The sequence below is a fragment of the Chiroxiphia lanceolata genome, chromosome 2 (genome assembly GCF_009829145.1).
Source record: "Chiroxiphia lanceolata isolate bChiLan1 chromosome 2, bChiLan1.pri, whole genome shotgun sequence".
NCBI classification, from domain to species: domain Eukaryota; kingdom Metazoa; phylum Chordata; class Aves; order Passeriformes; family Pipridae; genus Chiroxiphia; species Chiroxiphia lanceolata.
Genome location: NC_045638.1, coordinates 76698208 through 76710793, shown reverse-complemented (window position 1 = coordinate 76710793; position 12586 = coordinate 76698208). Strand labels below are relative to the sequence as shown.

General features: G+C 40.2%; 1 protein-coding gene across 3 annotated transcripts in view; it reads left to right on the top strand.

Annotated features, from left to right (window-relative positions):
• The window catches only part of ELMOD1 (ELMO domain containing 1), a 45813-nt gene that overhangs the window by 20448 nt on the left and 12779 nt on the right, over nucleotides 1-12586 (top strand). For all 3 annotated transcript variants that reach the window (XM_032678755.1, XM_032678754.1, XM_032678756.1), the window contains exons 4-6: nucleotides 7070-7215; nucleotides 7364-7392; nucleotides 8586-8683. In XM_032678755.1, the coding sequence (XP_032534646.1) occupies nucleotides 7070-7215; nucleotides 7364-7392; nucleotides 8586-8683 (273 nt within the window). The remainder of the gene's footprint in view (nucleotides 1-7069; nucleotides 7216-7363; nucleotides 7393-8585; nucleotides 8684-12586) is intronic.

Below are 12586 nucleotides of genomic sequence, written 5' to 3'. Positions count from 1 at the left end.
ATTCTTCTCCTGGGATAACTGGACAATAGTACCACCTTTATCTTATCTCAATCATTTATCTTATCATAGTCCAAATTTTAGTAGGTGTGGGCTTTGGGTGAGCAGTTGCTTCTTTGCAGAATTTGCTACAATGTTTAAGCCATTAACCAATTTCAGTCTCTCAAAAGGTTGGAAAAGACTTTTAAGATCATGCAATCCAACCATTAACCCAGCACTGTCAAGTCCACCACTAAGCCATGTCCTTTGAGTGCCACATCTACGTGTCCTTTAAGTACCTCCAGGAATGGTGATTCCACCACTATCCTGGGCAACCTGTTCCAATGCTTGACAATTCTTTTGGTGAAGAAATTTTTCATAATTTTCAGTCTAAACATTACCTGTTGCAACATGAAGCCATTTCCTATTGTCCTGTCACTTGTTACTTGGGAGAAGAGAATGACTTCCACCTGGCTACAACCTCCTTTCACACAACTGTAGAGAGTGATGAGGTCTCCCCAGAGCCTCTTTTTCTCCAGGCTAAACAACTCCAGCTCCCTCAGACACTCCTCACAGGACTCGTACTCCAGACCCTTCACCAGCTTTGTTGCCCTCCTTTGAACATGCTCCAGTGCCTCAATGTCCTTCCTGTAGTGAGGTGCCCAAAACTGAACACAGGATTCAAGGTGTGGCCTAACCAGTGCCGAGTACAGGAGGACGATCACTGCCCTGGTCCTGCTGGCCACACTATTGCTAATACAGGCCAGGATGCCATTGGCCTTCTTGGCCACCTGGGCACACTGCAGACTCAGGTTCAGCTACTGTCAGCCAAAACCCCCAGATCCTTTTCCATCAGGCAGCTTTCCAACCACTCTTCCTGCAGCCTGTAGCACTGCCTGGAATTGTTGTGACCCAAGCACAGGACCCAGTACTTGGTCTTGTTGAACGTTATACAGTTGGCATCAGCTCATTGATTCAGCCTGTCTAGATACCTCTGCAGAACCTTCCTACGCTCTAGAAGATCAACATTCCCATCCAAGTTGATTGGAAAAGGAGAAGCTTTTATTAAACAGACAGTCTAGTATTTGGAATAACTCTAAATCTTTGAATTTAGACTATTGTGCTCATAGCTCTAATTCAAGGTGATGTCCAAATGAAAAGAGCTGGTTTAGGTTTCTTTTCTTTCTTGGCTTGCTCTGATATTAATTATTCCTGAAATCTGAAATATTACTTATGAAATATTAAAACTGTTTCTCAGTTAAATACTTTATCTTTCAGTGCTTTTTTTTGTAAAGGGGTTTTGTGGAGTCTGTCAGTGACAATTCCACTTTGACTTTAATTTATCTTTAGCAACTGAAATAATAACAACTTGGAGAGCCAACTGTAGCAGACATTTAGATTTTCTTCAGTAAACTCTAGAAACTTGACACCCTCTCTTGATCTACTGCAAAAGAATCTGTAAGCACTAGCAGAATTTAAGCATAAGATCTGTTACTGGAGTCATATCAGATAAAATGAAAATCAAATCAGCAAACAGCAAGAGAAGCAAAGTGAGGAAAGCTGCTGTTAAAAACTATTCTTACGTCTTCCTTAGTTGCCACGGTGACTTGCTTTCATGTCTAAATGAGGAGATAAGGTGGATTTCAGTTGTCAAGTCTGCAAAGGCGTAGAATGAAAACAATTTCTTGTGTTTTAAAGGAGGTGATAGCCTATGGCAGAAATGGTGATTGGTACATTACTTCTTGGTTGACCTTGTGTATACACTGTAAGTTATGCACATAAACCAAAGACAGTCAAGGTAAATAAGCTCCTCACTTGCTTACTCACCTATTTGGACACTTTATCAGCCATAACTAGTTTGATTTCTCAAACTGTAATCAGAATTCTCAGAAGGGAAATACTCCTGTAATCCGCTCTTTTCTGAGCTGAGTATGTCCTTCAGGAAAAATAGTTGTGTAAGAATCTTTACTATCCGTAGGACCTGAAATGAGAGGACACACAGGAAAGAAAATGATGTGTAAGTAGATTCAGTGACTTTTTTTCATTCTTTTAAACTACTGGATTTGATGTTGGGGTATTTTTGGTTGGTTTTGGGGGTTTACTTGCCTCCCTCCCAATTTTAAGTCCAGTAACTAGCACTGAGTATGTAGCTGAAGTTTTCATTTTACCCAAAGTATTTGTCTTTGTTACTGACTCTGAAAATACTAAGGTTCTGAAATTACTGGGGGAGGGAATAAGCACCTTCTATTTTATTAGTTTCAAAACTGTTGCACAGTAATTAATCTCTCCTTCAAGAGGTATTTCATGTTGCATTATACATACATCTTGTTATTTAGGTGAACAGATAACGCAGGAAAGAGCTTCACAGAAAAACTAGGCAACTTTGGAAACCTTTGCTCAATTTTGCTTCTGCCAGTTTATCATGGAGAAGGCTGTCTAGAGCCAGTCACCCTGAAATAAAAAGACAGACTTCATGAAAATGTGACATCATAATGTCACTGGAGAGAGATGTAAATTCTAATAGCCATCGCTCGTGCTGTTCCTGTCACAATGAAAACATTAGATGGCTAGTCAAGGGCAAACATTGAGAACCCCTTGTTGAGAACCACTTATGTACTTCCCTTCACACCTTTAGGGTGTGAAACAACATACTCCGTGTTCTCTGCTTCTTGCCGCCTCGTGCTTTCTTTCCTCAGACAGATCAGCATATGCTGTGGAGAATAGAAGCACTGTGACTGTAGCAGCAGTACTCTTACTTTTTGACTCTAAATTTCTCCATGTTTTGCAAGGATCCTAACAATTGTAGAAACCCCTTTCTTCATCCCCTTCCTCATGGAAGAGAGCTCTCCAGAACCTGTGCTGAGCCCCATTATTGCTGATAGAGATCGGTTGCTTAATCGGTTTTTTCGTACATCATCCTTGGCAAGGGAACTGGCTGTTCATTTGGCCTGTGCACGTCAGCATCTTATTGTGCAGTTCTTTCTTTGTTTTACTTGAATAAATGTTCATATACTGTTGAAATGCAACTATGAATATATGTGGGTCTATACAACAACTTGTAATACAGAGGAAGAAGGAGCTTGTATTGAAATTGGAAAGAGCAGAGTGTGAGTCTCTGAGGAATGCCTTAATTTCTATAATATTTCTGTTTTTAAACCTCACCTCAGGATCTGAAATCCTACCATACATGACCACACAAACTGTTTTCTGTGCTGCAAGGGCAAGAGGGGGGAAAAAACCACAAACCAACCAACCAAACAACAACAACAAAAACAACAAACAAGAACAAGAGAAGAGATTGACTGGAGAGGAGTTTTGGAACTGGACACTAAAACAAACTAGAAGTTAATGCCACTGTGCCGTAGTCAAACACATGGCTCATGCTGTACTTTCATGGGAGTTCTTTTTCATGATATACTATGTTTTGTTTTATAGCTGCCAGTGTCTCAATTTTGCACACACTGAAGTGCATAGTAGCTAGCAGAAAACTTGTCTTACCTAATCACTAGTGTACTTTTATTATAGGACTTCTGCAAGCAAGAGGTGCCTTTTATAAAGAGCTTGTGTTACTTTTTATGCCTCTCATGTTGCAAATGGAAGATTTCAACTAGTGTAAGCCTGAGATGGATGAGTAGTAGAAAACTGAAGGTACCCACAAAGGCTAACTTTCTTCTAGTCAAAACTAGTGTGTATTTGTTTGATTAGTAATAGCTGATAAGTATATTTTAGTGAATCATAGATGTAGTGTTTGTGTGCTGTAGTGTCATGCTTTTAGTAGATACATTTTTATTAACCTTTATGCAAACCACAGCCAAAGCAGAACTTTAGTGGAGAAAGTGGTTGCAACTATATGCTCACAACACTATCCCATCTGGAGTTTTTCCTTTGATTTGCAAATCTGTCATTGAACCTAAGGCAGAAACACGTAATTCAGATGCACTTAATACCTTCCCTCCTCACTCCCCCCCCCCCCAAAACTTAAGCACATCACACAATACGGTACTCAAAACCTTGTTTTTAAATAAATGGGTTCAGTCCTGGAGGCAACTAAGTATAGACATGAACTTTCTTAAAGGACGTGGATTTTATGGGAGCTACCTAGCTCATTAGAAGGAAATCTTATTACATGGACTGTTGACATGAAGTTAAGTGACTCTGAGTCTTTCCTCTCATTTTTTCTTATAAATGAGCTCTCTCTGTGGTTGCTGTAATAGAGACCTAACCTTTGTAAAGAAAGCAGGCCTAAAGAAAATAACTTTAATTTCTACTACAAATATATGATGAAAACTCAGAACTTTGTTTTACCATACTCCACCTTTCAGCTTGGCATTTTTCTCTTGTATTTGTTTTTCTGTGCCTTCGGCCTGACTACAGAGCTGAGTTTTGTTGAGGAAGCCAAGGGATGGCTATTCTTCGAATTCTTCAGGGATGGTAGACTAGTCAAATCTATGAAGGTTGATATCAAACGTTTATTGGAAAACCAAAATGTCCAATGTTAACTTAGAGGGTTTTCTAAGCCACTATTAAAGGTTACAGTTGAAGATATTAGTTGACTTAATGTGACTGACTCTTTAACAGACATATATCTTAAGAATAGGTTGGATGGGGCTTTGAGCAGCTTGGTCTAGTGGAAGGTGTCCCTGCCTATGACATGGCTGTTGGAACGAGATATCTTTAAGGCCCTTTCCAACCCAAACCATTCTATGATGATTCTGTGATTCTACATCTAACTGTTGAAAACTTAAAGAATGGCTGTTGGTTGATGATGGCTTTGTCTCCTGGTAACCAGTCTTGTTCTTAATACTGAAGGCGATAACCTGCTGTAAAACACAAATTAACTCCTCACAGTTGTGTATTCTGGCACATCGTGCGGCAGGGATGAGGGGATGTTTTGGTGTCAGCACCTGAAACTTTTTTTGTCTAAAACTTGAATAAATCACGGGACTGATTTCTCATTCACTTTGTATCTAAAATAGTGGCTTCCCATTGCATAAAACCAAGGGGATTTGCCTGCATGCAGGCATTTGGGAGTGCTAAGTGAATTAACTAAAAGTGTGAAGATAAAGTGGATGCTTTTAAAGCATGTTAAGTACTTGCGTTGATGCTTTCCATTTAGACATAAAATGTCTTTAGTTCCCTTAGCTTAATCCCTCTTCAAAGATGATTAAACTAAAGTTAATATAAAGCAGATTAAACTCCTGTGTAGACATTAACATGCATTAATTCATCTTCCCTTCCTTGAATGTCCTTCTACAGCATGCCCTTCAGGATGATTTTAGGAAGTGATCGAGCTCTTCAAGCTTTGTTAAATCTATAACTGATTTGAGTATCTGGAATTCAGTAGTTTGAAATAACTACCACACTTCATTGAAAAGGTTAATAGAGTTTGCAAACAAATAACCATCCTGTGAAAACATCAACAGCAGAAAATAATGGGCTAATGATGAATATGCATACACACAGGCTTAGAATATAATGGCCCAAATTATTTTTGACTATTTATTGGCAAGCTATCATGTCAAAGCAGTATTGATGTTTTCCCATAATATAATAATGGAATATAATCACAGAGAGGTTGAGATTGGAAGAGACCCATGGAGGTCATATGGTCCATCCCCACTGTTCTAGCAGAACCATCTAGAGCCAGTTACCCAGGACCATGCCCAGATGGCAATGTTCCCACTGTCATGTCTTTGCAGCTTGTCTTTTATGAGATGTACCTCTGAACCCAGTGACCACGGGTGGATCCTCCCCCACCTGGTGCACCCTGTGAATCTGTGCCTTCATAACCATAGAAACAAGAAAGCTAAATTGTTTCCAAAAAAATTTTTTCCCCTTAAATCTGGATTTTGGGTGTGTTATGTAATTGTGGCAGTATGTGGGCTTCAGTAGCAGCTGCAGTGCTAATAAGGTTTAAAATAGAGCATTTCTCATGTATGCAGCCTTTTTCAGGCTTTCATAGGATCACAAGATAGTTGAGCCTGGGAGGGACCTAAGCAGGTCTCTGGTCCAACCTCCTGCTCACAACAGAGTTAGCACTGACACCAGACTGGCCTGCTCAGGGCTTCTTCCAGTCAAGACTTAAAAAACTCTGAAGAAGTAAACTGCACAGCCTCTCTGGGAAGCCTATGCTACTACCTGACTGTCCCCATGGTGAGAAAACTTCTCCTCACAAGACTGATCATCTTGTGATCATACTTGCTGTCCCTTGTCTACCTGCCTTGCAGCACCGTGAAGAGCCCAGCTCTGTTTCCTTCATGATCTTCCCACAGGCACTGGGGGCTGCGGTTAGTTCCCCCTGGAGGTATCTACTTCAGGTGGAACAAGCCCAGCTCTCCCGGCCTCTTCTCACAGGGTTTGTTGTCCAGTCCTACCTTCTCCACTGAAATACATCCTGTTTTTCAAAGTCTATCTTCTGTTGCTGGGGCTCAAAACTAGATGCAATAGCTAAATAAGGGATTTCTTGGCTTACTGTCAGTTCTGTACACAGCATCAGTGCTGTGTAACAGTTGATCTTGGAAGAGCTGGTGAACCTCAGGGTAGGTTCTTAAACACCCTTTCTGCTGAAGTGGAAGCTTTGATTTCCTTAATTATAATTCTTAGGGACCTGACATGAATGCTGTCAGGATGTCAAGTTTGTCAGGATAACCAGCCAATCTGTTTGGAGCAACTGGTTGCAGAGGCAAAACTAAGCCAGGGTGTAATGACTCCCTGGATCCTCAGCATCCATTATATCAGGGTGCGCTGTACTCCCTTCTCATGTTTCCCCAAAGCATTTGTATGAACTATACACCTTTTTTTTTAAGGGGACAAAAGAGTTTTTTGTCAGTACTCTTCTGAGAACTCTGGAGTTGACTTATTCTGTGCTTCCAGTTCTGGTGCTTTGTGCGTGAGTTGTTTTGTTGGCTAAAACTAAAAAGCACAATTTAACATTTACCAGGATAAATGTTTGTAGTGTGATTGCTGCTTTTGTTTTAAAGGTTTCCTTAGGCAATGGGAATTTAGGATGAGGAAGTACTTTCTGTTTGGGTGGTGACAGCATTGAAACAAACTTTGCTCCAGACTCTTATTTTCAGACTTCTTCTTTTGCCAGGATGTTTGTCCAGGTATGCCTGTACTTCTACTGCAAATGCTTGTGGCGCTGCCTGAAATTCGTGGTCAGGAAACTAACAGGTCAATGTGAATTGCAAAGGATATGTTACAATACCAAACCTGGAGCCACCAGAACTATGAAAATAGGTAACTGCAAATACTTAGTTCTGCATGCCTTTGTACCTTTCTGCATGTGCTAAAAATAGTATGACATTATTATAAATAAACTGTTAAATGGGTCCAGTGTAAATTTAGCTTGTCTGACATGGTGCTTTCAAATACTGTTCTCTTACAGAGGCATCACTGAAAGGTTCAAAAAGTAAGGTAAGTGAAAGATCTCATCATTCACCTTTTCTATTGTGTCTCATGTTGTTGGATTGTTCAGTTCGCTGTTTGCTCTCCCAAAAAAATCACTTTAAGATTTTGTATGATTTTACATTAAAACAATTTTCAGCTGAAGACTGTCTTGTGGCTGCGATAGCAGGTGATCTTGCAAAGTCGGGTGGAGTGTCCTATGCTCCAGGGACAGGCACACTGTACCAATGATGGAATCAAGGGGAAAACAAGCCATGGTGGAGATGATGAGAATGATGTTTTGTAATTCGGGGTTTCTTGGCTTGATTCCTCATCCTGTCTTAGAACATCTGTAATCCGCAGTCAGTCACTTACATACTTACAAAAAAATCAGATTTTTTGTCTGAAAAGCGACTTTCACAACCGGAAGAGCAACTTTACCAACTTTATTCTTTTCTTTTATTTTAAATACATTAATGGAGAAAAACCTTTGTCACTTCATCCTTTCACTGTGCCACTGGTTGTGCTAACCTAAGTTCTTCTCTAAGGCATTTGTGTATATGTTAAATAGCATCATTCAGGCTTTAAATTCTCTGTCATGAAAATGAGTGATGTTGAAAAGCTTACCTCAGCATTAACAAAAATGATGTCACGTAGCTCTTAGTTCAGCATAGTGCTTCCAAATATATTTCTAGTACAAACAGAAAGGCAGAATCCTATTTAAAAGCTTGCATTTAAGCAACTGTGTAGTTTACAAACGAAGCATCAGAAAATTCAGATGACATGTTGGTTTTTGGATACTGAACTTCCAAGAGCATCTCTACAAAGTGCAATGACAAGTGAAACGAAAAATGTTGTGCTGTCTTACTGTAACGTGTTGGGAGAGGGAATGTCAAATGAAGGCTAGCAATTCTGGTGGAATTAGGTGGATGGTCTGAAGCTCCTTCTTGATCTGCACTGAGGCCTTTGATCACCTTCACTGACAGCTGCCACAGAAATGCAATACACTACAAGGGCATGGCAAAGCAACTCAAGTTTTTACGGGGAGAGTGTTTTGAAACTAGTCAGTAGGGTTGAATAGACTGGAAAGATGTGCATATATATTGAGTTGGGTCTTCTGGACTCTTAATCTGGAAGCTTTTATGTATCACGCTTGCCATTGTTAAATTCTATTGAGTAATAGCTCTTATAAGAATTAATATGTGTTTAAAACTTCTTTTTAGCGACTGCAAACATCAGTAAATGTTCACCCTGATGCTATTGAAAAAACAATAGATGACATCATGGAGCTGAAAAGGATTAATCCAGATATAAATCCACAGTAAGTTCATGGTTTCCTTACAAAATAAATGGGAATTATTGATATCTTCAGTGCCTAGGTCCGTGGAGAGCTGGTTTTCCATAGTTATTGTGGCACATGATTTGAAGATGAATTCTGTCTCTCAGCATACAATTCCAACTTCAGTTCTGCTGTCAAAAAAATTATGGAAAAATGAATGATCTTTTATGGTGACTGTAATAAGCAAGTTCTATCTAGCTGCTTCCTGAATCACACTGTCTATTGTTGATGCATGGACTTATGGGGGTCACTTCTCCAGGGATACAATTCCACCAAAGCAGGGAGTCCTGGCAAGGACAGTGATGGCTTCTTAGCAAGGCTATATGTGGCCTTTTGAATGGGGAAGAAATCATCCTGTTGTAACTGATACAAACAGTATACTGGTTAACATTTTAAAACTGCCTTTAATTGTCCAAATACAAGTTTTAATGATACAATGTAACTGATATTGGTAAGAAGAAATTAACAACCAACCATTACATTTACAAGTGTGTATTTCAAGAGTAAGCAATAACACTTTTGTGGTTGCCTTACTTCACAGCCCTAACTTAAGTGTTGAAAGTTGTATTATTCAGGCAATCAGTCTGAGGTTCACTCCTCTTCCCAGGCTTGTAGTAGATATACATAATACAAAATGGGCATCCATACATTGATAGCTACCTTTCTTTAAGGGATCAGCAGCATAAACAAGGTCTTGCTGCAACAACAAAACCCAAAAGATAAGTTGGTAAAATATCTCCTTAAAACAGTGAGGAATGGGGGCCTGAAAAGTGCAAGGTGATGCCACCTACATAGAAACATGCCCTGCCACTAAATTGCTCCTTATATTAAAGTAATCATAGTTCTTCTAAACTTTGGACACTTCACTGAAGTTTTACTTGTGAGCCATCTATTTTATACTGAAGTTTTCTGGAAAAATTTCATCAAAAGCAGGTCAGCTGTTTCTCTAGACATGATTAAGGAAAATCCAATGCCTTGTCTTCTCTTAAACAATTAAAACCTGCATCCAAACTGTCTTGTTCAGAAGCTCTCGCCTTGCCTTGCATAGTAGACTTGAAATCTCCCAGGGTAAGGACAAGGGGGCATGTGTCATACTGTATGTGTTTCTGCAAATCTGTATGCAGTCATTTTTGTTAATGTAGCATCTTTTGCAGAGCTGAACTAGCTCCCCAGGGGTGCTTGCACTGAGCTTTTTTTGAAGGCTGTGGGCTGCCATGACCTGAAGAGGAGGAGGCAGGACACAGTAATTTTCCTTTGTCAATGCCTCTGAGATAAGTGCTTATATTTAGTGGTAGGAGCAAGTAGGTTGAATAACCAGGTGGTGACATGTGCGGTCTACACTAACTATGGAAGTAGGCATAGAGTCATAGAAAGTCTTGGGTTGGAAGGGAACATAACAATCATCTAGTTCCCATTCCCCTGCTCCACTTTTGGACTTGCCTCCATCTGGTGGAGCACCTGAAGATGAGTACAGTGGGGATGCATGCCCAGGTACATTGCTCCTGTGCTCTAAGAACTGCCACAGCCGGTACAGCGAGGAGGCATAGGACATCAGCAACTCACCAGCATTCCTGTGCTTGGCAAGCAGGAGAACAAAACCTTAATGAGAAGGAAAGTGGGGAAATTAATTCCACCCCCAAACCTCCACCCAAATAACATTGCATGGAGCTTTTGACTGTCTTTAGATAAAGTGGAAACATGGCTTACTTTGAATATGATCTGCAATGTGTATCTTAAATATATATATATATATAAAAAATATAAAATTGTGTGTATATATGTGTGTGTGTGTATATATATATATATATATATATATATATAAAATTGCCACGTCCTGTGGTTTGCTTCTTTAAACTATTCTGAGGCTATAGAGTAGCTAAAAACATTATGGCTGTGGTTTAGTGATACACTGCAGGATTTCACATGCAGTCTGTCTGGCATTTCAGCTTTTTTGAAGTGCAGTCTTTCTGTAAAATTGAAGGCTAGAGCAAGGGAAGCATGTTAAAAAAAAAAAGGACAAAGCCCCCCCAGAATAAACAGATAAACAGCAAAGGAGGGAAAATGCTGCAGAAGTTTTTCTTAAAGGGTTATAGCCTCAAATAGCATACAATTGCAGCACTAGAAATGGCCTAATGCTGACATCTCTGTTTCTGTAGATTAACCATGGAATCATTCAGATTGGAAAAGACCTTTAAAATCCTTAACCGAGCACTGCCAAGTGCACCACTAATCCATGCCCCTAAGTGCCACATCTGCACGTCTTTTAAATACCTCCAGGAATGGTGACTCCACCACTTCCTTGGGAAGCCTCCTCTAGGGCTTAATAACCCTTTTGGTGAAGAAATTTTTCCTAATATCTAATCTAATCCTCTCCGGGGGAACTTGAGGCCATTTTATCTTGTCCTGTTACTTGTCACTTGGGAGAAGAGACTGATGCCCACCTGGCTGCAACCTCCTTTCAGGTAATTGTAGAGAGCAATGAAGTCTCCCCTGAGCCTCCTTTTCTGTGGGCTGAACACCTCCAGATCCCTCAGCTGCTCCTCATTAGACTTATGCTCCATCCCCTTCCCCAGCTTTGTTGCCCTTCCCTGGGCATGCTCCAGCACCTCAGTGTCTTTCTTGTATGAGGGGCCCAGTGCTTTACCTTGTTAAACCTCATACAATTGGCCTTGGCCCATCAATCCAGCCTGTCCATATCCCTCTGCAGAGCCTTCCTACAGCAGATCAACACTCCCAGTCAGCTTGGTGTCATCTGCAAGCTGACTGAGGATACACTTGATCTCCTCGTCTAGATCATTGGTAAAGAAAGTTATTAAACAGAACTGACCTTAAAACTGAGCCGTGGGGAACACCACTAGTGCCCAGCCCCCAAATGGGTGTAACTCCACTCACCACCACTCTCTGGGCCATCCAGTCAATTTTTTACCCAGCAAACAGTGCACCCACCCAAGCCATGACCAGCAAGTTTCTCCAGGAAAATTCTGTGTAAAGCCATGTTAAAGACCTTACTAAAGTCCAGGCAGACAATATCCACAGCCTTTCCCTCATCCACTAAGCGGTTCACCTTGCCATAGAAGAAGATCAGTTTAGATAAGCAGGACCTGCCTCAAAAGATAAGCAGTGAAAATCCTTCTACTCAGAAAATTTAACAGTATTATGCAATAAACAATATGTTTCAGTATACTAGACAAGACAGATGAGGAACATGTACAGCTTAATATCAGTGCAACCTGCATGCCACAGAGGAATGAGGGTGCAGACTTAGCTATGCCCTGCAAATTCATACTAGATGTTCTGATAATTTCAGACTTCATTAAATATTAGAGAATTTATTCCCATATAGAAGTAAAAATTTCTATGAGCATGGCAGTTGTGTACTGCATAACTTGCATTTCATATTATAAAATCTTAACGTAAACTGAATAAGCTGCTGCTTGGTGCAGTTTTTTTGTTGGGATTTGGGTTTTTTGGGAGGGATGTTTTTTCATGTGTTTTGGTTTTGGGTTTTTTGATGATGCATCAGGAAATGTAAAAGGAAACACAAAATCTGCATTATAATGAAAAGAGCCATTGTGACAATTCTCAACATGAGACCAAAAAAACCCTGCCTGGCGGCAGATCTCTGAAACTCTATTACTTCAGGGTTTTGGCTTCTTTATGCTAGCTTTTGTGGCATGGAAGCAAAATGAATATTTTTAGCTTTTTGCTGACTTTCCTCTCCCCCTCACCCCTTTTCAAATTCACATCTCTGATCTTAGGGTATTGTTTGAGAAGCTGTCACTTGAATGAGGAGAAGGACTAAGTAATGTGCTTGTTGTAGACATTGGATGCTGCTGTGTATAGTTGTAATGGGATCTCAATGTGAAAATCACTGTTCAGTTTTTT